Genomic DNA, 22,121 nt, shown 5'->3' on the forward strand with positions numbered 1-22,121 from the left:
TGAGATTATTGATTAAACAGGTTTTAGACCGAGTTTTTGAGTATCTAGATAAAGTTCGGTCTAAATAATCATTTTGTTTAGGTCCAAACTGTCATTTACGAACTGTCTACACTGATTTTTAGAACACACAATTTCTACAAAGATAAACTAACAAAAAAAAATTGAAAAGATGATGGGAGATACAAAGTTTTTCTTCTATAAGATTATACAATACAGTTTAAGCTTTGTCTTGCAACTTTATGTTATGCATTGCCATTAATATATACTTTATGGTTATGCACTAATATATACATATAGTGTTAAAAATGTTCCATTTACTTTTGTCAAAATCCCCTGTCCTTACTACTAGACGTATGAGGTATGTTGTCCTGAAGAAGATGGGCTGCTTGAGTGATGATTATATCTGTCACATTGGTCAAGAAGACTTTAATGAAAGATCATCGTTCCGTTTACGTTTCAACCTTCTGCTGGACTCGGCTTCCTTTTCATCGAAATAAGCTAGAAACGTCTGCAGTGTTTTAGAACGTGACACTTCTGGTGAAGGAACCGTAGCTTCTTCTTCCTCAGGCTTCTTGTGGTGGTTACAAAAGTCACGGACTATCTTGAAGAAGTAGATAAAGAGAGCGATGAAACAAGCAATCCCACACAGGAGGAACAGTCCCCAGAAGCTACGGAGCTTAAGCTGTTCTGGATCATCATCTGACGCTGAACCATTCACGTTACTGCAGTTGGACTTTGAGAGCCACTTGTCATGTATCTTCTGAAGCTTCCCTGTTTCCGATAGTCCTAAGATTGCCGTTGACATGTCAACTGCTAATGGAGAGTCTCTTGGGAATGCCTTCAAACAAAATAAAGATGATCAAGAATATTGTTTAAACAAACAAGCAGAAGAGACATAAGGATACTCACAAACCCCCAGCCGCTTCTTGTGAACTCTTGGCCTCTAATGGCAAACCCACAGAACTCCGAGAGGAAGAGATCAACGTAAGGGCGTTCATCGACTATCGCAGCGACAGTCCCGTTTTGAAGAGCTGTAGCGTATTCTTTTGGAGAGCCTAGCGCCACTAGTCTTGATCTAGCGATGTTAAGCTCATCGATCATGTAGTTTTCAGCATAAGAACCTACCTGAAACCCAACGCGTCCGCTGCTGCTTATGAGTGTGTCTACTCCTTTGATCGGTGAGTTGAGCTGTTGAACTGTGAGAATGGATGTGAGACTAGCTGTGTAGCTTGAGGTGATGATCAGAACCACAAAAAGCCAGATGAGCAACACGATACGACCGAGCGTGCTCACTGTATTCTCTCCTGCAAGTTTGAATTCATACAAGATGTAAAAAAAATCTGTACATGGACTCTAATAGCTAGCTGCAGTTTCAGAAGCATTGGGAGTTTGGTTTCAGTTTGGTTCTGGTTTTTTGGTTCTAAAAATTTAAAAACCGTTCGGTTATTTACAAAATTAGGCCGGTTCTGTTAAGATAGCAAAATTGGAAACCATCTAATATCCGAAAAAATTGGGTCCAATTTGGTTCTCGTATTCAGTTTTTTTTTTTGAACTACAGTTCTCGTATTCAGTTAATTTCGGATAATACAGTAAAAACGTTTGATAATTTGGGTCCTTTAGGTTAAATATCAGGCAATTCTGGCTGTTCATATAAAAATATCAGGTAATTCTGATAATTTAAATATATCAGGTCTCGGTTCGATTTTGGTTTCGGTTTCAGAGATATAGGATCCGTCCGGATATTTATGAAATATGGTTTATGGTAAACTGCCCTAAGAGTTTGAGTATGAACTTACTGTGGGAGAAAAACATCGTTGAGAAGCTGAACCTGCATTGAAAACAAAATAGAGCTTGTGAGGTCTTTAGGTATGCTATAGTGCAGCTTCAGTGATTGTATACTAACCAGAGTATAGTAACAATTTGTCTCCTTGGAGGTCCACGAAACTCATCGTTGATCCTATGTTCAAGAATCCATATCACTGATCCAACAATGAGGAAAAAAGCTGCTGTAACAGCCCACATTGGAGGAGTAAAAGGCCGTAAGAACGCCCAAGGTGTATCATTTAGCTTTGTAACAGGAGCAACCACCACAAGCCCTGATTCTATGTATGGCTGAGTGAAATCCACAATCCTTGTTCGCTTTGTAACAATCGCTATGTCTCCCACCACAGCATCAAACACCTGAAACCAAAAACAATGAAAAGAACTCAACATTGTCACAAGCCAAGTCTTTGTTTATGATCTATTTATCTTCTTCTTTTTTTTTTGAATACTAGGAGTTTAAGCCCGTAATCCCCTGGCCCGAAACCACAGCATGTTATACTAGTTTTGTAACATTTATTCAACTCGGGATCTTTGACACAATGACTATGGTACTTTCTAGTTGAGCTAGCGACCTCTAGTAGATCTTTTTAACTCACCCCTGTAGTGAGATTGTTGACAAGATCATTGTAGTTTGGGTTCTTGAGACCGTCTCCAAAGAGGACAAACTCATGAGGAACCGGATAAGAGAGCAGTTTTATCGCAGCTTCAAAGACATTAATGGAGTACCCATCTATCTGGTTGCTACCATTGACCTTTGACACAAAGTCCTTAAAGCTCGCTCTATTAGGCACACCGATCCTCAACCTCCTCCCGTTGTCAGGAAACACCCATCCACGCGGCGTAACAGAACCTCCACCAGGCCAGGTCACATTCTTCAAATGCTGGTTTGAGCTCGAACGGTTCGAAGGCTTGCTGAATAGTAGCTCAGGAGGTATAACAGAGAGGCCAGAGTGGTTAGACCAGTACCCTATCTGCCTCAACCCGTCGCCGACCACGTTAATAATGTCGTACGCTGGCTGAATCATCGATCTGTCGGGGAGAAACTGTACCGGACCTGTAACACCCGACATCTTCGTCTCCACTATATAATCAAGAAACTGCTGTCCTTGATCAAACATGCTCAATGCAGCTAGATTCAACGTCCCTCCCTTCAAGTGGTTTAGCCTCGAGTCGCTGGAGAAGGAGATGTTCGCTCCGCTGTCAAGAAGACTCTTGACAGCTCTAGCGATGATCCAGACCGTGTCATACGCATAGAGTCCATAAACATTTAACCCAACAGTCCCATTGCTCAGCTTCTTCCACCGCGCTGCGAAGTCTCTCTTCTTTCTCGACTCTGGAGTGTGGATGCGAAGCGTCAGTACTCCTGTAAGAGACTTAGCCACCTTGGGAAGAGACAAAGGGTTAGCCGAATCCAACAGAGAAGTCATCCAAGTCGTGGCGATCCACACATACCCTCTCCCCATCATCCCAAGCCTCTTGGCCTCCTTAAAAATCATCCTACCCGTTTTAGGAAACGTGTTGACAATAATCACGCGTGACTCCATCCCCTGAATCTTAACCAGCTCATCGACGATCTCGCGTGGACTCCCGATCACCACGTCTAGAGGAAGCACGGCCTTGTAAGAGATCTTGCATCGTCTCCCTTCCAGCTCGTCTCCCAAGGATGTTACACCGTTCCTGCTGTTGTCGTCGTCGTTGTAGAGCGCAATGACATCAGACCAGCCGTAGTAGGTGATCATCTCCGCGACGGCGCGCATCAGGAAGAGGTCGCTGGGGGCTGTTTGGACGAAGAAAGGGAACTGGAGAGGGGAGAGAGTTGGGTCTAACGCTGTGAATGAACACATGGGGACGTTTAGCTCGTTGCCGAGGTAAGAGAGTACGTGAGCCATGATTGATGTCTGTGGACCGATGATAGCTACAGAATCAGTCTCCATAAATTGCAATGCTGTGAAAAAAAAAAACAGAATTAGTTTAAAAAAAAAAAAGAATCAGTAACTAACTTTTTTTTTTTTTCTCAACCTTTCATGATGCTGAGGAAGCCGTTGCGCTTGGCGTCATACATTAGTATACGCAGTTTAGATCCATTAAGGAAGGTGGGATCGGAGTTGACGTCATCCTCTGCAGCTTTCATGGCGATATCTGCGACTTGACCGTATAAAGTGCTTAGACTGAAGATTGCTCCAACGTTAATATGGTGTGGCCTTGAAGAAGCTCCCTCTGAAAGAACTATCACATCACCACTAAGAACAATGAAGCTGCTCAACAGAGCCAAAACCCAAAACATTGCTTTTGGCTTAATCAGTTTAGTTCCTGAAACACCAAATTTAGTTAAAAAACAACAATTAGACAAAACTCCCAGATACTTGGAATCACTTGTCAGAGCAAAGAGTAAGATAAGAGAAAGGTAGAAACTTGTAATAACAGAAGAAAAGAAAAGCAAAGAAAGTAGCTTTCACCGGAAGTGAAAAGAAGTGTCACGAAGACAACGCTTAGCAAGGAACTAGTGGCAGAGATGCCAAACCCCAAACCCAAACCAAAATCATCCTTTTTAAAAAAGGAAAGATTCTTCAGGGACAGCGAAAAAATCTAGCTGAAAGAAAGGAATGAGAAACAGGGGAAGAACGAGTGGGTATGCTTGAAGACTTGGGGGAAAGTTGCAAACTTTTCAGTGGATTTGATTACTTTCTTATATTTCCAGATAAAAAGGGTAAGTATTTGATTACTTTCTTACAGGTTCATGTACTGGGAACAGTTACAGGCTGATAAAAAAGGTTAAGAGGAAGGATACTTATTATAGACAGGTAGAGTAATCAACAGATAATTCGACAGCACTAGCCATTTTTCAAAAATCTAAAACATTATGCTTTTGTTCTGTTTTGCAAGTTGACGAAGTGACCCTTTCTGTCCCCTAGCCAAATAAAAGGAGGAGAAAGAAGATGATGAGAATGTTAAAGAGTTAGTATTTATTGTTTAAATAAAGAAACATATTATCACACTATGCTTTTCCTACTAGTAGTCTTTTTGTTAAATCATTAACCAATACTATATAAATAAACTTTTGTAGCGTTTTTATCAAATTTATATTATACTTTTTTTTATTAAGGATTCGGTTAAAAAGCCATCATCCAATTACTCTTTCTCAAACTATATTTACTCTATTTTAAAATTAAACCATGATCCAATGCAGTGACGTTTTTATTTGGCTCATTTTGTTTGTTTTTGGTAAAGTGATGTGTTATTCTAATTGATACTACAATTGATAAGCTGTTGAAATCATAAGGTCTGAGTATTTCGGGTATATATATTGGTTAAGAGGATTTTCCCACATTTAAAAAGTCTTTCAACTGTTTCACATAGTAGGTACTATTCTTACATTTGTCATTTATATACCCACCCACCCAAACAGAAATTTACAGATGCTTTTCAGATGCTGGTCCAATAGACAAAACTTTAAACCTTGTTAACATAATGAGGGAGAGACAAGTTTACATCAAAACCAAACGTGTTACGTTCTGTTATTATTCAAGAACGCACGCACAATGAATTAGGGGATAAAGTGAAGAGATATGTCAAATTGAGAAGAGAAAGAAAGGGAAACAAAGGCATAATCAAATGTCCAATATCAATAGTGTAAATCATGGGAGAGTTATTGGAAGCTCCACCGAAACTGGGTGATGGAAAGATGAAAATCCACTTCCAAAAACGTATTTACTTTTTTTCTTTCCAATGGACATATATGCTTCTTTGGTCACCATCTATGAAGCAATATTAAAATATCTAGGTCAGTCCATGAGTTTTATGGTTAACTAGTTGACGTTTTGCATTATAAAAACTTTTTTTTCCACACTTCATTGAATGTGGCATTGTTTTCTTATAGATATATACACAACGGAACGGATGCAATTGATATGCATTTTTTTGAAAAGAGTACAGTACATTCATTAAAATGTTCACCAGTTAAAATAAGAAATGGAAAGAGTACAGTGCATTCTTCAAAACTTTTACGATTCACTATCAAGAAGCAAAGCTCTGAGTTTAAAAAAAAAGAAAAGAAACACAGCTCTTGCAAAAAAAAAACTTTTGCAGTGCAGACTGAAACACGAATTAGTACGGTTTAGCAGGTTAACCTAAACCGGAAACGGTTTAAAAAATAAAGAGCGCTAAACGATGTCGTGTTAACCCTTCATCACGCCATGTCACGTGGCGCGCATTCTGAGAAGGATAGGAACAGTTAAGACCCGACTCAAACCGACCCGACCCGACACGACCTCTATCATGAGAGTTTCAATCTCGTCATCTCCGTTTAATATTTGTGTAGGATTCTAATGTTTGATCACATCGATTCTGTTTGATCTCGAATCTTGTAATGGTTGGTGAAGTAGACTCGAACGATCCACAAACCTTCGTTGACGGAGGAGGAGAGGTAGTTCCTGTGAACGTCAGGTGCTCCAACGGCTCCAAATTCATCGTGAGAACGAGCCTTGAATCAACCGTAGAGTCTTTCAAAGCTCTGGTAGCTCAGAACTACGACGTACCAGCTAACCACCAGCGCTTGATCTACAAGGGACGCATCCTCAAGGATGATCACACGCTCCTTAGCTATGGTAAAATCCTCAAAGACTTAAAACCTTTTGTGGTTTTTCATACTCAAGAAAACAATAAAAGAAGCTTCTTTGGGAATTTAAGACAATTAAATGGTTTGAATTAAGGTTCCAAATAGTAACTTGCGGAACAATACAACTAGGGTGCTGTTCTAATAGTAAGATAGACATGTATATGTAGAGATTTTTGTTACTATTGGCGGCGGCCGTCGGCTGTCAAGAAGCCAAGTTAAATTGTATGGTTTGACTCATGAACCTTACTGCCCTGTTACCTCTAGGCTTACAGGCGGATCACGCTCTTCATATGGTTCGAGGCTCTGCACCTCCTGCGAGCCAAACTACTACTGCACCTAGTGTTACTCGAGGGGTTGCCTCAAACACTGGAGGAGAATCTTTGTTTGGATTTAATCCTTTAGGTAGTGGAAATGCTATGCCTCGTGGGATGTTTGGAGCTGCTGGACTTCCGAATCTCGAGCGAGCACAGCAGCAGCTAGCTCAGAACCCAAACATGGTTAGAGATATGATGAACGCACCAGCCATTCAGAATATTATGAACAACCCTGAACTTATGAGGACTTTGATAATGAGCAACCTTCAGATGCGCGAGCTTGTGGATTGCAACCCTGAGCTTGGACATATACTCAACGACCCGAGCGTCCTTAGGCAGAGCTTGGAAGCTGCGGGGAACCCTGAGCTTATGCGTGAGATGACGCGGAGTACTGATAGGGCGATGAGTAATATTGAAGCTACTCCTGAGGGGTTTAACATGCTTAGGAGGATGTATGAGAATGTCCAGGAACCGTTGATGAACGCTACAACAAACAATGCCGGTTCTAATCTGTTTGCTACTACTCTCTTGGGGAATCAGGGAGCTGCTTCTTACAATCCCATGACGACCAATGGTGGAACAGGCACAGTGAATCCTGTGCCGAATGCAAATCCACTTCCAAATCCTTGGGGTGCTGCAGGTGGTATGAAACTATATAACAGTTCCTTGTCATTAATGGCTAAGTAAACAATTGTCTTGTCAGCACTTTGTAAAATGTAATAAAGATGACTGAACGTTTCTGTGCCCTTACTTGACAGGTCAGACAACTACGGCTGGAAGGACCAATTCAGGTGGGGATACTAGAGCCCCTGGCCTTGGTGGACTAGGCATGCTAGGTGGGGATCCAACGGTTGGTGCTACACCAGATGCCTCTCAAATGAACCAGTTTCTGCAAAATCCAGCCATGTCACAGATGATGCAGAGCTTACTTTCCAATCCACAATATATGAATCAGGTAATGCATAGATTAATATCTTTTAGGCCTTGGTTGTTATTGATGGTATCTTTCAATTTCAGATCATGAGTCTAAACCCACAACTCCAAAGCTTGATGGATTCAAGTCCTCAGGTGAGGGAGATGATGCAGAATCCGGAGTTCCTTCGTATGCTTAGCTCCCCAGAGACAATGCAGGTCTGTTCAGCCTACTCACATTTGCCTCTACTGTGTTTATTATGCATATGGTCTCTTCACAAAAGTTTTTTTTTTGTGGATCTTTAAGTTATTTAAAATGTGATGGAGTTTCTCCAAGCTAATGTTTGTGGATTTGTTTTTGTCCGTAGCAAATGATGAGTCTGCAGCAATCACTGTTATCTGGAAATAGGAGTACGACCACAGGTACTCTTGGAATTAAAAATATTAATCGTTGCATACACAATCCAAAGGCCTTATCACTTAGTGTTAGTCACTTCTATGTCTGTCTTTGCATATTCTGATTATAATTTCATCTGCAGTTAATGGATTGAGTGGTTATTAATACGCAATGGAACAGGTAATAACGGAGGGCTGGATTCATTGATGAGTATTTTTGGCAGTCTTGGTGCTGGTGGTGGCTTGAGTGGTGCGAACCAGTCTAATGGTGAGATTGCAGTTTCTATAGACCTTTTTCTCTGAAATGTAATCTACACTTGAGATGGTTTTCTGTTTAAATGTGTTTTGTTTTGTGGTTGCAGTAGTACCTCCTGAGGAGCTATACGCCACACAATTGCAACAACTAGAGGAAATGGGATTCTTTGACAGAGCAGAGAACATTAGAGCGTTGCGTGCAACCAACGGCAACGTTAACGCTGCTGTAGAAAGACTCTTGGCGAGTATGGGCCAGTGACTTCTCACACAATCAACCTCAAAAAAACTTTTTCTAACTTTCCCTTCCAATGTATAGACACTCTTTGACTAACTTCTTTTTGATATTGTTATTTGGTCTGGGAAATGTCGATTTATTATACTTTTTTGGTTGGATTTTAAAAAAAAAAGGAAATTTAATTTGAACATTGTATATGTTGTGATGATGTTTGGGCTTTAACTGAAACAGCAAAACTGACGGAAATAAGACAAAAACGTGGTTTGAAAACTGCTAAAAGCGGATAACTCTTTCCTTACAAAGTAAACCGCTAACTGTCTCCCTGTCTCTCCATAACTTCCACTCCACGTAACCGTCTCCTTCTTCTACTAAACGCAATCCTGTCTCTCACTTCTTACTTTTCTCTACGTGATCACAATGATTTACAATCACCTTCCTCCTACTTCCAACGCAATCATCCCTATCTTCCCTAATCCAAATCTCCAACTTGCTTTACCTCCAAGTTACCCTCAAAGCCCTAGAAAGAAACGCACCAGAACCGTTGCATCACCCTCTAGTCCTTCACCGAAAAAAACAAAATACACTAAAAAGCCAGACCCAAATGCTCCCAAAATCACACGTCCGTGTACCGAATGTGGCAAAACGTTTTGGTCATGGAAAGCTCTCTTTGGTCACATGAGATGTCACCCTGAGCGTCAATGGCGTGGCATCAACCCTCCTCCTAACCACCGTGTCCCCATCCGGACTTCATCATCAAAACATCTAAACCAGAGATTCTCACTTATGTCCGAGGAAGATTATGAAGTCGCTTCTTATCTCCTAATGCTGTCTGAAGCCAAGCCGTTATCTCCAAGTAGTAGTGGTGAGCGGTTCGAGTGTCGAGGATGCAAGAAAGTGTTTGGATCGCATCAGGCTTTGGGAGGACACAGAGCGAGTCACAAGAACGTTAAAGGATGTTTCGCGATCACAAATGTAACCGGTGATGATCCAGCAACCGTAACTAGCAACCAAGATCATCAGCAGGGGAAGACCTTTACGTTTTCGGAGCATCATAAGTGTAATATATGTTATCGAGTTTACTCTAATGGTCAGGCTTTAAGAGGTCACATGAGGTACCACTGCTGGGAGAGGGAAAGGGAGACAGTGCTCGTTGGTGCGTTGGATCTGAATGTTCCTGTAACAAGACAGGATCTCTCTTCTTCGGACACATCAGGGTGTTCATTAGATCTTAGGTTGGGACTTTAGTTAGTAAACGTATATCTATAGTTATATATATTGGATGTTTGCTTCTAATACATCTAGGATGATGTTGTTGAATGTTGTGATTTAATGATTTGGATATATAATGTATTTAGGATATTGGTGTATTCTTCTCTATATATGCTTAATAAACAAATATGTTTAATCTGGTTTAATATGTATTCTTCTCTATATATGCTAAGGATATCGTTTCGAGTCGGACTCAGTTTCTCTCATCAAGTGTATCAACTCGGGCTCGGTGGTCACAGAGTTGCATAGCATCGTTTCTGACATATTAAATCTGGTTTCAGACTTTCAAGCTTCTGTTTTTGTTTGGATCCCTTGCAACAAAAATATGTTAGCGGATAATTTAGTCAAACTGGCTCTGAACTGTGTAGGTGACGATGGAGTGATTGGGTTTGCTGTTAATGCCCCCAACTAACATTCTCCTTTTTCTTAATATCAAGTATGTGTTTCAAAAAAAAAACAAATATGTTTAATTAATTCTTCATTTGTAATCCATAATATGCTTATAACAAAATTGATTTCGCAAAAACTTAACTCGTATTATTCTTTCCCAAATTTCGTTGTTTGACGTGATCTCAAACCCACCACGATCTCACTATATATATACAATATGTCGATTAAAATCTTTTCCGCTAAAAAAAACAGCTAGCTTTAACATTATATAATTGAATCTTATAAACTATTACTAGTGTGTTACAAAAAAAAAAACTATTACTAGTAATCTGAAGATTCAGATGCATTATAGGTAAGCACGCGGAACTAATTACAACATGCACGAACCCTAATCCGAGACAGTTTTCAATTAATCTTCTCGAAGCTGCTAAACAAGTATTTAATCAACTCTCCTTAGACATTATCAAACTAGTGCGACACACAACCTTCGTGAATATTCAACTACTACCTCCCTGTTTTATAACAATAGTTATCGTTTACAGCAATGCATGTTGGTATATATAAATTCATCAAAAACAACAACAACAACAAGAACCTTCTTCTGAGATTTTCAATTCGTTAAAAATCTATGAAACATATTTCGTATAATTCCAAATATTATCAAAAAAAAATTCCTTATGCGCATGAATCAACGATTAATCTCCATATCTCTTGATTTTTCTACTGGCTCGTGCAAATCATACGCGCGTGAGAAAAATAAAAATTGCTCACGTACGTATTTTGATTCATTTTCATATATATGTCTACATCTGCATCATGTTGACAAAAGAAAATATAACATCTGCATCATATTATTTTATATGTTGTTTGAATTGTTTATGTATGTTTAAAAATGTTAGATATGAAGGCTTACGTAAGACGAAGTTGACCGATTTATCTCCTTACACGTTCTTTGCATCTTCAATAAGCATTTCCCCCATCAGAAAATGGTGCACTAAGCTGAAAATTAGTTTTAAAAGACAAACTCGACTAAATATAATCTAATCAGTATATTTATTTATTTAGTGGTGAATCATTTGACATGCATTAATCTATAGCAGTTAGTTTAGAAAACGTCTTACAATTCGATTTTAACTATATATAAAATATTAAGTTACAAAAAAAAACTATATATAAAATATTTATCTCGAGATATTGACAATAATCCTATTAACTGATTAATTTAAGGTCGTAGAGTGGCTTATGGAAAAACAACATTGCTAAAACTTTTACACTAACGAAATTAGCTGAATATTATGATAACCAGAGATTATACCCATATGTTTTATAGAAAATTATAAAAGCATTGCATGATTTGTAATACTATACTCTCTAATACATGATTAGCTTTGTGTATGAAAAAGAACAAAGATGACATTCTATTTTGTAAAATCATTATTCTAAATCAGTACTGCAACTGAATACCATTATATAATCCATACACATTAACTGGGGTGACTTCATAAGAAATGTGTGATAGATAGGGTGAAATTTAAGGATCCATGATTGCTGATGTTTGCTGATCTGTAATACGATGTTGTTTTATCTTCATAATATATATAAACGAAATATGAAATCTAAATATTAATTTTTATTATATATACTATTTCTTGACTAAACATCATGTCTTTAAGTACTACAAACTGTAATTTATTAGTTAAATTCAGATCCGTAATGGAAAAAGTAATCAAGGTGAGATTAGAAAGCTGTCAGTACAAGATATATACGGAAGAGTATATATACATACTAAACTGTATAGCCATTTGATAATGTGGTAAGCACGTCATTATGGTTTTTAAGATAAAAAGATATATAATTATTTATATGAATATATTGCACCATAATTAACTAGACTAATCAAAAATCAAAATAGATTAAGTGGATTCTTGAGCGGGATTAATTTATATTTTAAACCAGGCTTTACACCTAAGCAAACTTTTTTTCGAAATCAGAAATTGCAAATTGTAATTACATAACAATTATCTATTTAACTTCTAGTGTGATGCCACAGGGGGTGGCGAGACAAAGCAATATTTAATCACTTGGCTTTCATTTAAAAAGTCATTAAACGGCGTGACATCATCTTCCATTATCGCTGGCTTTCCTACATAATAATATTGTATTCATGTTATTTTATATCTTTTAAACAAGCAGTACTTATGCGATAATTAGTAAAGTAGTTACAAACTAATTAACATTTCCCTTAAAGATTTAGTTCCACTGCAAATTTATGTCAACAAGTTTGCATGTACATACATATTACAATAGATCACTTATATACAATAATACATGACGTTCATAGTTTTGATATATTTGTTAAATAATATCAAAGTCTTCCGACTAAGTCTTAACTAATAATTAAGGAGGTTAAATCATGTAATTAAGGAGTGAAACTAGTGTTTCAAGAAAAGCGACATGTGTAGGGTCTGCCGGATTCAGACAAAGAATTCCAGTAAGATAAATTTGGTGCTATTTTATTTTATTGATAAAAATAAAGAGAGCTTTCGTGCACGACAATATATTTCTTATAATAACTATTATATTAATAATTCAATAGTTAAGTATGTACGAGAGAGTTTATAAGTTATCATAAACACAAGGATTCCACCTGATTAATGGAGATTAAAGTAAGAGAGGTTATAGTAAATGACCATTTTAATTCAGGTCTTGGAAGCGGCGAGTCGGGGATCGGACGACGAGGAAGGGACGGTGGCTCCTCAGATCACTGAGAGCCGTTTGATCCTTACTTTTTGGAGCAAAGTGGCTTAACTTAACCCATCTTTCTATCCTTTCAAAGCCTGGCTCTTAGGCGATTATTTTAGATTTATTCTACAATGTACGATTCATACTCATCATTCTCGAATGGATGATCTTTATAAATGATAAATTTGGGAATAACATGTGTGTACGACAGGATTGGAGGATGGATTTTCCGTATAGTTGGACTTGGATCGATACATGACATAATGTTGAAATTCTCAAAGTATATGTTAAAGTCGCAGAGAGTACTTATACGTACATTATACCTAAACGGAAGTTTATACGTCTTTTGATCTAGTTAGCATTCATGTTTCTAAAATATTTTCTGTTTACACTGTAAACAATCTCCTGTCAAGTTCTGGATTAAGTATTTACTTCACCACGCAATCGCTTTTCTGTGTGTTTGTTTCTACATGATATCTTCTCTAGTTTAAATATGCTCGTGTGCTTGCAACAATTAAATGCTTTTCTTCTTCTTATAGTAGAAGAATCCATATTAGAAGAATCCAATGCCCAGCTACCACACAAGCAAGATAATTTTTAAAACTTTTTTATTTAAAATTTGTTTCAATCAGTGATATCAAAATCAAATTCCAATGTTAAGCTCAAATTTTGTTTTGCCCAAAACTTTGTTTAATTCTCCATGCATGCTATTGCTATCTCATTTTAAGAAGCATATAATACAAAGATTATTTAAAAGTAACTTTAATTTGTACATCCTCCAAACCCTGGTAAGTAATATTTTGAATGCCTTAGGGTTTTTAGTAATTAAACTCATCAACTAAAGATGAATCGTAAAAAAAAATATTCAACTAAAAATCCTGTGAAATAAACCCTCAACTTATAAACAGCTAACGTAGAGGGTGACATACGTTATCAGTTTATAAGTTGATGGTTTATAATATTCAAAATTTAGTTGAGAGATTTTTTTACAATTCAAAAATAGTTGATGAATTTTATCATTAAAAGTCATTAAATGTTTTTAAAAAATTATTATCATTTATACATTGTTTTAGATTGATTTATAAGCCTTTAAAACTAATTTATAAATTTTAATACATTAATTTATTATAAAATTAATTTATAAATCCTAAATTAATAATTTTCAATACTACTTACAACTTAATATAACTTGAAAATATTAAATTATTTGATATTTGACAATAGTGATATAAGAAAATTTGTGTGTTTATATCGTCATTGTCAAATATCAAATAATTTAAAGTTTCTAAGTTATATTAAGTCTTAAGTAGTGTAGATGATAATTCATTCATGAAGTCAATCTTTCTATTTAGAGTAGGATGCACTTTTTCCTATTTTCAATATTTCCGTCATCCAGCTCATACTTTCCCCCTATTCCCCAAAAATAAAGCATGATTATTTTTATTTTCATTGATTTCTGAATCAATATTTATATTTTTGTTTTCTTGATCAATAAAATAATATATTTGATATTTTTATTTATTTATTGTATTACTTTATATTTCAGTAGTATCACAAATAATGTTAAATTATTTTATCCTAACAAGTAGTAGAAATTGTAAAAACTTATAAAATCATTGTGAAACCGTATTAATCATATGTAAGAGTATTAAAATATTTATGAAGCTTTATAAATCGGTTATAAAGTAATGTATTAAAATTTATAAATTAGTTTTAAAGGTTTATATCAACCCAAAACAATGTATAAATGATAATAAAGATTTTAAAATATTTAATTACTTTAGTGACAAAATCCCTCAACTATTTTTGAATCGTGAAAAAATCACTCAACTAATTTTTTTAATATTATAAATCTTCAACTTATAAACTGTTAACGTATGTCACCCTCAGTCACGGTTTTTTAGACGAAGAGTAACATACATTGAAGTTGAAAGTTTATTTCACAAGATGTTTAGTTAAATATATTTTTATGATTCATCTTTAGTTGAAAAGTTTAATTACTAAAAACCCAATGCTATAATTTTAGGCAAAGACGGAGAATTCTTATGCCTAGTGGACATGCCTACTTTTTATCTCCCAAAAGTTATTCACAAAGTCTAACCCAATTAATTAAGGAGGGTAATAGCATAGAGAATATCATTGGGTTGTCTTCTCAAAACTCTTCATAAAATATAGATTCTTGATATTTTTAAAAGTGTAATGAATTTATTTTCGAAAAAGTTAATATATACACACTGTTGAATACTTATATGTAAAGGAACACCCGTAAATATTGAATTCTTCAAACGAAATGCCGTTTTTTGTTTGCAGAAACGATAAAAATGTTGTTTATCGATCTATAGAATTTTGTGTTTGATTACCAACTAAATTAATACACTATTTCTTAACGATTAGTTCTTGGCGACACTATTTACACTAATTAGAGTTAGCCCTTTATTATGGTAAGGAACAAAGTGATAACTCACACTCATTATATTTTTTGTAAGGAAGCATATGATTTATCTTTTATCATAGAAACTAAAATTAAATTAAATCAGTAGTCAGCTAGTGAACGAATCATTGTATAGGTAGCAGAAACCTACAAATTTCACTATCTTGTTCCATGAATCGGACTCACATGGAGGTCATTCAAAAGCGTGGAATTAACTTTAAGAAAAGCATTAAAGTTTAAATTTTTAATGAATATATATAACATAGTTTAACCTGTTGGTACTGAAATCAATACAAAACTTAATCGTATAGAATAAGAACGACTACTGGGTAATTATTTAATTTGCATACTTGTATAAATCCATGTGTATACATAACATAAATATAATGTGACACCATGGAAAACTCTGAAACCAAATTAGAGAAAGAGTAATAAAGAGCCATTATTTATGCAAAGGGCATTTTAAGAAAATTTCAACTTTTAACAAACAAATAAAAAACTTTAAAACTAGGGCTGAGGTCACAAAGGATTATTGTTTTTATGATGAGAAGTTAAAGAAAGAATCTTGAAGGTCAAATTATTAATGAAACCTGTTCAACATGACAGACATTGTCTGCAAGAATCTTTCTCCCTCTTTCATTGATACAGATCACAGTTTAATCAACGAAACAGAACAAAGTACACACCTGCGGCTTACGTAATCATAATTTATTATTATCTAATAGATAAATATTTTAAAAATACTAATTTGCAAGTTTGAACGAGGCAAAAGAATCTCAACAAGAGATCACCAACTACATTATTAAGAGAGACTAATCATAACATCTCAGCTCTTAAAAACCACAACTTCAACTTCAACTTCATTTTTTTTTTCGCAGAAGAAAAACAGAGAAAATAAAGATCATTCTTACTTCTTTTTTTTACTACAGGTAAAAAACAGTAGAGAGATCTTATTGGATGGTATAAATCGTGGTCCACTTTGTTCTTGTGAAAGATTCTGCACGCCCACATGGTGAGATTAAAATAGAGTGATATAACCCTTCATCACCTACTTGTGTCCAGAAAGAAAGAAAGAGAGATAAAAAAGAAGTGGTGATGATAGTATCATCTATTTGAGCAAAAGAATTTTTCACAGCTTTTTAATTTTTTTGGTTTTTCCTCAGAATCTTTTCATCATTTATGTGTGTGTTGTGTACGAATAAACAGAGACCAAACAACCTCTTTCTAACTGAAAACAGAGCTAACTAAATCTTTAGTTTTCTGTCAGTTTAGTGTTTGAAACCCACCCAAAGTCAACTTCTCCCTTTATTCCTTGAAATCTCTGTACTTTCTCAATGAATCTTGATAAATTGTAAGTAAGTTTGTTCTTTTTTTCTTCTTTTTTTTTGTGGGTTTTGTAGTTACTAACTATTTCTGGGGTTTTATTGGAAGATTGCTTTGTTCTTTGGATACTTTTGTCATGGAGCATCATAAGATTTTCTCTCTTTTTTTTTGTTCTTTGGAAAGTGATGTCATGAAGCATTAGATTCTTAATTTATAAATTCCATCATCTTTTTTTTTTCCTCTTCTGTGTGGCATTTACTGTCTGCTGAACATTTCAATTGAATTGTCTTTAAAGGGCTCAATAATTGGCCCTCTTGGAGTTTCCATGTCTATTGGGGAATATTGTACTTGAAGCTGATGTTAGTACCTGATTTCAAGTCAACTCTCTCTAGCTTTTATATTTTTATAGCCTCTCTCTGTGATCTCAGCATCTCTGTGTGATCTCACAACCCTCTCTTAAACTCTATTATATACATGTTGATATGCACCTTTGATCTTGGAGTTGACAAAGATTGAGTTTTGCTTTTATCCTTCTCCTTCTTTTCTTCTCTTGCTTTTGTTTGGTTTGTGATCATGTTTGTGCAACTTTGATTGCAGACAGGTTATATAGACACATAGGAAAGGAACCATAAGGAGACCTCAAAGAAGCTTGTTCTTGTAGGTTCATGTAGGACAAGTCTTTGAGAAAGTTGAGAAGTTTTGATAAGCTTCTGGTGGATTCAAGACTGAGTTGAAGAAAAGAAAGAAAGAAAGAAAGAAAGAAAGAAAGAAAGAAGAGATTCTTTTTATATGGAAGGTAGTGGTGGTGGTGGTGGTGGTGGTGGTGGTTTCTTACCCAATCCTAGCTTTGGTGCATTCCCTGAGACGGCTATGGATATGGACTTCATGGAAGAACTCTTCTTTGATGGATGTTGGCTTGAGACAACAGATGGTAAGAGCTTGAAGCAGACAACTGGACAACAAGCTCCTAACTCTATCAACATGAATGACAACAACAACAGCTCTTTTCTTTATGGCTATCAATATGCTGAGAACCCTTCTCAGGATCATATCTCCAACGGAGACACAGGGAGAAAGTTTCCTCCAGGTTTTCTCAAGATGGAAGATCTCACCAATCAGCCGATGACTCAAGTCCCTTTTGACCAGTCTGCAGCTATGAGTTCAGCACAAGCTGAGAAGTTTCTCCTTGAAGAAACCGAGAGAGGTAGAAGATATTGGATTGCTCCAAGAACAAGCCAAGGCCCTTCATCATCTGTCAAAGATAGACTATTTCAAGCTATAAACGGTCTTAAGGTGCAGGACAAAGACTTCCTCATACAGATATGGTTGCCAATTCAACAGGAGGGAAAGAACTTCCTCACCACTTTGGAGCAGCCACACTTCTTCAACCCAAAATACAAAAGCCTCAAAAGATACAGAGATGTCTCAGTGTCTTATAACTTCTTGGCTGATGAGGACTCCAAGGAGTCTGTAGGTCTCCCTGGCCGTGTGTTCCTTGGGAAGTTACCTGAGTGGACACCTGATGTAAGGTTCTTCAGGAGTGAAGAGTATCCACGCATCAAAGAAGCGCAGAGATGCGATGTCCGTGGCTCATTAGCCCTTCCTGTGTTTGAAAGTGGTAGTGGGATTTGTTTGGGTGTTGTTGAGATTGTTACAACTACTCAGAAGATGAATTACAGACCAGAACTTGAGAATATCTGTAAAGCTCTCGAGGTTTTTCTCTCTCTTACTTTAGTCCCACATTCTTCAAATTGGGAAGCTTTGGTTTGTGTATTTGTTTAGTCTAAAGAGTGTTTCTGTGTGTTTTGTAGGCTGTTAATCTAAGAAGTTCAGCCAACATGAAGTCTCCAAGCAGTGAGGTGTGTCAAAATGTTCTCATAAACCAAATCATTTGTTAACACTAGGGGTGGGCAACCAAACCGAACCTACCCATCCGAATCCAAACCAGACCAAAATATATGTCCCAACCATTCGGTTACATTTTTTATCAACCCAAATAGTTTGGTATGGTTCAGTTTTAAACCAAACCGAACTGAAAAACCGAAGTGTTTATTTAAACTATATAGTATAAGATACTAATATATTAAAATTTAAGATATTTAATCATTTTTACTAAACACAATTAACAATAAAATAAAAAAATATGAATTTCATACACTATAATCAAAACCGGAAAGCTTATTTATATTAGGTGAAAACATAATCCAAACCAAATCCGAATTTAAACCCAAATGTCCACCCCTAGTTAACACACACTATAAACAAAAACTATTTGTTGCTAAATGTCATATGCTCTTTGTTTCAGTTTCTGCAAGTCTATAAACAGTTCTACTGTGCTGTAATACCTGAGGTATCAGTCTTTTTGACATCAGTCTGCAGATCATATGATCTGCCTCTAGCTTTAACGTGGGCACCATGTGCTAGGCAAGGCAGAGGTGGATCCAGACATTCTGATGAAAACTTCTCAGAGTGTGTTTCAACTCTAGACTCTGCATGCTTTGTCCTCGACCAACAAAGTCATAACTTCCAAGAGGCATGCTCTGAACACCACCTCCTTCAAGGGGAAGGCATTGTGGGAAAAGCATTCAAAGCGACCAAACTTTTCTTTGTCCCTGAAGTAACTACTTTCAGCAAGACAAACTACCCTCTTGCACACCACGCTAAGATCTCTGGCCTTCATGCCGCTTTAGCAGTGCCTTTGAAAAACAAATTCAATGGTTCGGTTGAGTTTGTGTTGGAGTTTTTCTTTCCTAAAAATTGCCTTGACACCGAAGCGCAACAAGAGATGCTCAAGTCACTGTCTGTGACGCTGCAGAATGATTTCAGGAGCTTGAATCTTGTCATTGACAAAGAGATGGAGCTTGAAGTAGTGTTTCCGGTAAGAGAGGAGCTGCTATTCTCAGGGAATGCAGAGACGGGAGAGAGTCTGAAACCTTTGCCTTTGGAAGAGATATCTCATGAAGATTCTTCATGGATCTCCCACATGATAAATGCTAACGAGAAGGGCAAAGGAGTGTCGCTTTCGTGGGAGTATCAGAAAGAAGAGCCAAAAGAAGAGTTCATGCTGACATCTGGCTGGGACAACAACAACAATCAGATTGGTAGCTTTCTTTCAGATGCTGAGCAGTTTCAGAAGGCTTCAAACTCAGGAGGACTTAGACTTGACATTGATCCGAGTTTTGATTCAGCTTCCTTTGGTGTTGGACAAACACTGTTAGGAAGTAGAAGACCCGGTGAAAAGAGAAGAACAAAGACAGAAAAGACAATTGGTTTAGAAGTTCTTAGACAGTACTTTGCAGGAAGCCTCAAAGATGCAGCCAAGAGCATTGGTGGTAAGAAAACTTTATAAGTAAATAAATACGATAAAATAATGAATTTCTCGAATCTCAAATTAAGCCGGTGTAAAATATAAAACAATTCTTTAATATAATAAGATAATATTTTTCTAGAAAATTCTATATAAATATATGGTCCATTAGAATCATAAACTAATAATTTATTTATATATACAGTTTATATAAGTACAAACAAAATATTGTATTGTTTGTTTTATATTCACAATAAAAACTTATATCTATTTTTTCCTCAATACTTCATTATATTTTGATAATATCAGTAAAATTACATCTAAAACTACATTTACATTCTTCAAAGCAAATTTTATATATACCAAATTATAAATAAAAATAATATGAAAATCAAACTTTTAAAATTTAGTCAGTATATATACGGTAAGATCAACTATTTATCATAGTCTATAGTAACTTTATAAATTAATAAATATCATAATTAATAGAGTTTTTACTGTAGTTATTATTTAATCTATCAGTATCTCAGACAGAGAAATGAGATTCACAAGTTTTTTTCATTATTATGCTGCAGTTTGTCCAACCACCTTGAAAAGAATATGCAGGCAGCATGGGATAACAAGATGGCCTTCAAGGAAGATCAAGAAAGTGGGGCACTCGTTAAAGAAACTCCAGCTTGTTATAGACTCTGTTCAAGGTGTTCAAGGCTCTATCCAACTTGACTCATTCTACACAAGTTTCCCTGAACTAAGCTCTCCCAATAATGTATCTAGTACTGGTACTGGCACTTCCTTCAAGAACAATGATCAGCCAAGTCATTTGAATCCTCAAACCGAGAACGGTGTTTCACCTGCTGTAGCTCCAACCTCATCACCACCATCATCTTCTTGTAGCCACAGCTCTGGTTCAAGCACATGCTGCTCAACTGGAGCTAATCAAAGCACCAATACTGCAAACACCTCAAACACTATATCCACCCGGATGGCTGAAAATGCAGGCGCAATCTTGAAGAGAGCTCGTAGCGAGGTAAGACTCCGTACCGTGAACCAGGAGGAAACAAAGTCCCTCTCTAGAACACTTAGCCACAGAGCATTCAGTGAGCATCCTCTTTTGAGTAATCTACCTCGTAGCAAGAGCTTGAAAGCTGTAGGAGGAGCATCTAAAGTGAAAGCCACGTTCGGTGAGGCCAAAGTACGGTTTACTTTTCTCCCAACCTGGGGCTTCAGAGAGTTGCAACATGAGATTGCTAGGCGTTTTAACATAGATAATAATATTATTGCAACCTTTGATCTTAAATACTTGGATGATGATAAAGAATGGGTTCTTCTGACGTGTGAAGCGGATCTTGAGGAATGTATCGATATCTATAGATCATCACAGAGCCGCACGATCAAGATTAGCGTTCATGAAGCTTCTCAAGCCAAGCTGGGAGGCTCTTTTGGTAGTGCCGGTCCTGTTCCTTTGCTATAAGCATTCAGGTAAGAACACGTGGAGGTTCTTCTACTAATTTAATAGTGTGTTAGAAACAAATTTATTACTCACCATTTTACAGACTTGGGGCATCGTTTGTAACAATATTGTCAATGCCATTTTGTAGTAGTGTACTGGTTTTATGCATCGGCTTAGCAGATTTTTTGTATAATAAGGCGATTGCATACCAGAAACATGCTTTTTATGTAATTTATATTTCTGTACATCATATGTCATCTGGATTCTACTAAGCTTTGCAAGTATGTCGTATTGAAATATTTCTATATCTACACTTCTATATTCCTTTATTGTTACTGAAACGCAGGAAACATTAAACATTTTAAGTCACAAAAAAAACACATTAAACATCTTCAAAATCAAGTCGTGATATCCTTGGGTTTATACAGAGAAGCTTGTCTTTTAGCGAGCTAACCTAAACACCTAAGTCTAGAGTTATCTAAGGATGAAAATGCAGAAACATTTGAGTTCAGATAGTCATAACATGCTTAGTTATATAAAAAAAAAAAAAGCAAGAAATGGCTGTGCTAGTTTGAAAGTAGAAAATAAGTTTACATTTCTCACTTGTATAGGTTATAGATAGTCATATAAACACAGTTACACAGATGTCGTCTTGACC

General features: G+C 36.4%; 4 protein-coding genes across 12 annotated transcripts; 3 read left to right on the forward strand and 1 right to left on the reverse strand.

Annotated features, from left to right (window-relative positions):
- Positions 1-135: 135 nt before the first annotated feature.
- LOC106454048 (glutamate receptor 3.2-like) lies at positions 136-4,589 on the reverse strand. Its single transcript, XM_013896252.3, has 7 exons — positions 4,281-4,589; positions 3,844-4,134; positions 2,421-3,769; positions 1,904-2,181; positions 1,797-1,828; positions 910-1,304; positions 136-838 (listed from the first exon to the last, which is right to left on the reverse strand). Exons 2-7 carry the CDS (start codon positions 4,106-4,108, stop codon positions 416-418), a joined length of 2,742 nt encoding a protein of 913 aa, XP_013751706.2. The 5' UTR covers positions 4,109-4,134; positions 4,281-4,589; the 3' UTR covers positions 136-415.
- A 1,251-nt stretch (positions 4,590-5,840) lies between these two features.
- On the forward strand, positions 5,841-8,741 carry LOC106434636 (ubiquitin domain-containing protein DSK2b-like). Of its 5 annotated transcripts, none has more exons than XM_048778765.1 (7): positions 5,841-6,428; positions 6,704-7,396; positions 7,512-7,708; positions 7,771-7,884; positions 8,034-8,088; positions 8,243-8,329; positions 8,424-8,741. In XM_048778765.1, exons 1-7 carry the CDS (start codon positions 6,191-6,193, stop codon positions 8,573-8,575), a joined length of 1,536 nt encoding a protein of 511 aa, XP_048634722.1. In that variant the 5' UTR covers positions 5,841-6,190; the 3' UTR covers positions 8,576-8,741. The 5 variants fall into 5 exon arrangements, with proteins under 5 accessions (XP_048634722.1, XP_048634726.1, XP_048634730.1 ...); XM_048778769.1 differs by having other exon boundaries at positions 8,427-8,741; XM_048778773.1 differs by having other exon boundaries at positions 6,704-7,393.
- A 223-nt stretch (positions 8,742-8,964) lies between these two features.
- LOC106434912 (zinc finger protein ZAT3) lies at positions 8,965-12,080 on the forward strand. The gene has a single exon (XM_048778783.1). The coding sequence runs from the start codon at positions 8,969-8,971 to the stop codon at positions 9,794-9,796; it is 828 nt and encodes a 275-aa protein (XP_048634740.1). The 5' UTR covers positions 8,965-8,968; the 3' UTR covers positions 9,797-12,080.
- Positions 12,081-16,253: 4,173 nt separating this feature from the next.
- Positions 16,254-21,770, forward strand: LOC106453914 (protein NLP2). Of its 5 annotated transcripts, none has more exons than XM_048778791.1 (5): positions 16,254-16,395; positions 17,304-18,419; positions 18,518-18,565; positions 19,012-20,038; positions 20,589-21,770. In XM_048778791.1, exons 2-5 carry the CDS (start codon positions 17,496-17,498, stop codon positions 21,482-21,484), a joined length of 2,895 nt encoding a protein of 964 aa, XP_048634748.1. In that variant the 5' UTR covers positions 16,254-16,395; positions 17,304-17,495; the 3' UTR covers positions 21,485-21,770. The 5 variants fall into 5 exon arrangements, with proteins under 5 accessions (XP_048634748.1, XP_048634747.1, XP_013751581.2 ...); XM_048778790.1 differs by lacking the exon at positions 16,254-16,395 and adding an exon at positions 16,413-16,738; XM_013896127.3 differs by lacking the exon at positions 16,254-16,395 and adding an exon at positions 16,413-16,734.
- The last annotated feature ends 351 nt before the right edge of the window (positions 21,771-22,121 follow it).

Source organism: Brassica napus, chromosome A1 (assembly GCF_020379485.1).
Source record: "Brassica napus cultivar Da-Ae chromosome A1, Da-Ae, whole genome shotgun sequence".
In the NCBI taxonomy this organism is placed as follows: domain Eukaryota; kingdom Viridiplantae; phylum Streptophyta; class Magnoliopsida; order Brassicales; family Brassicaceae; genus Brassica; species Brassica napus.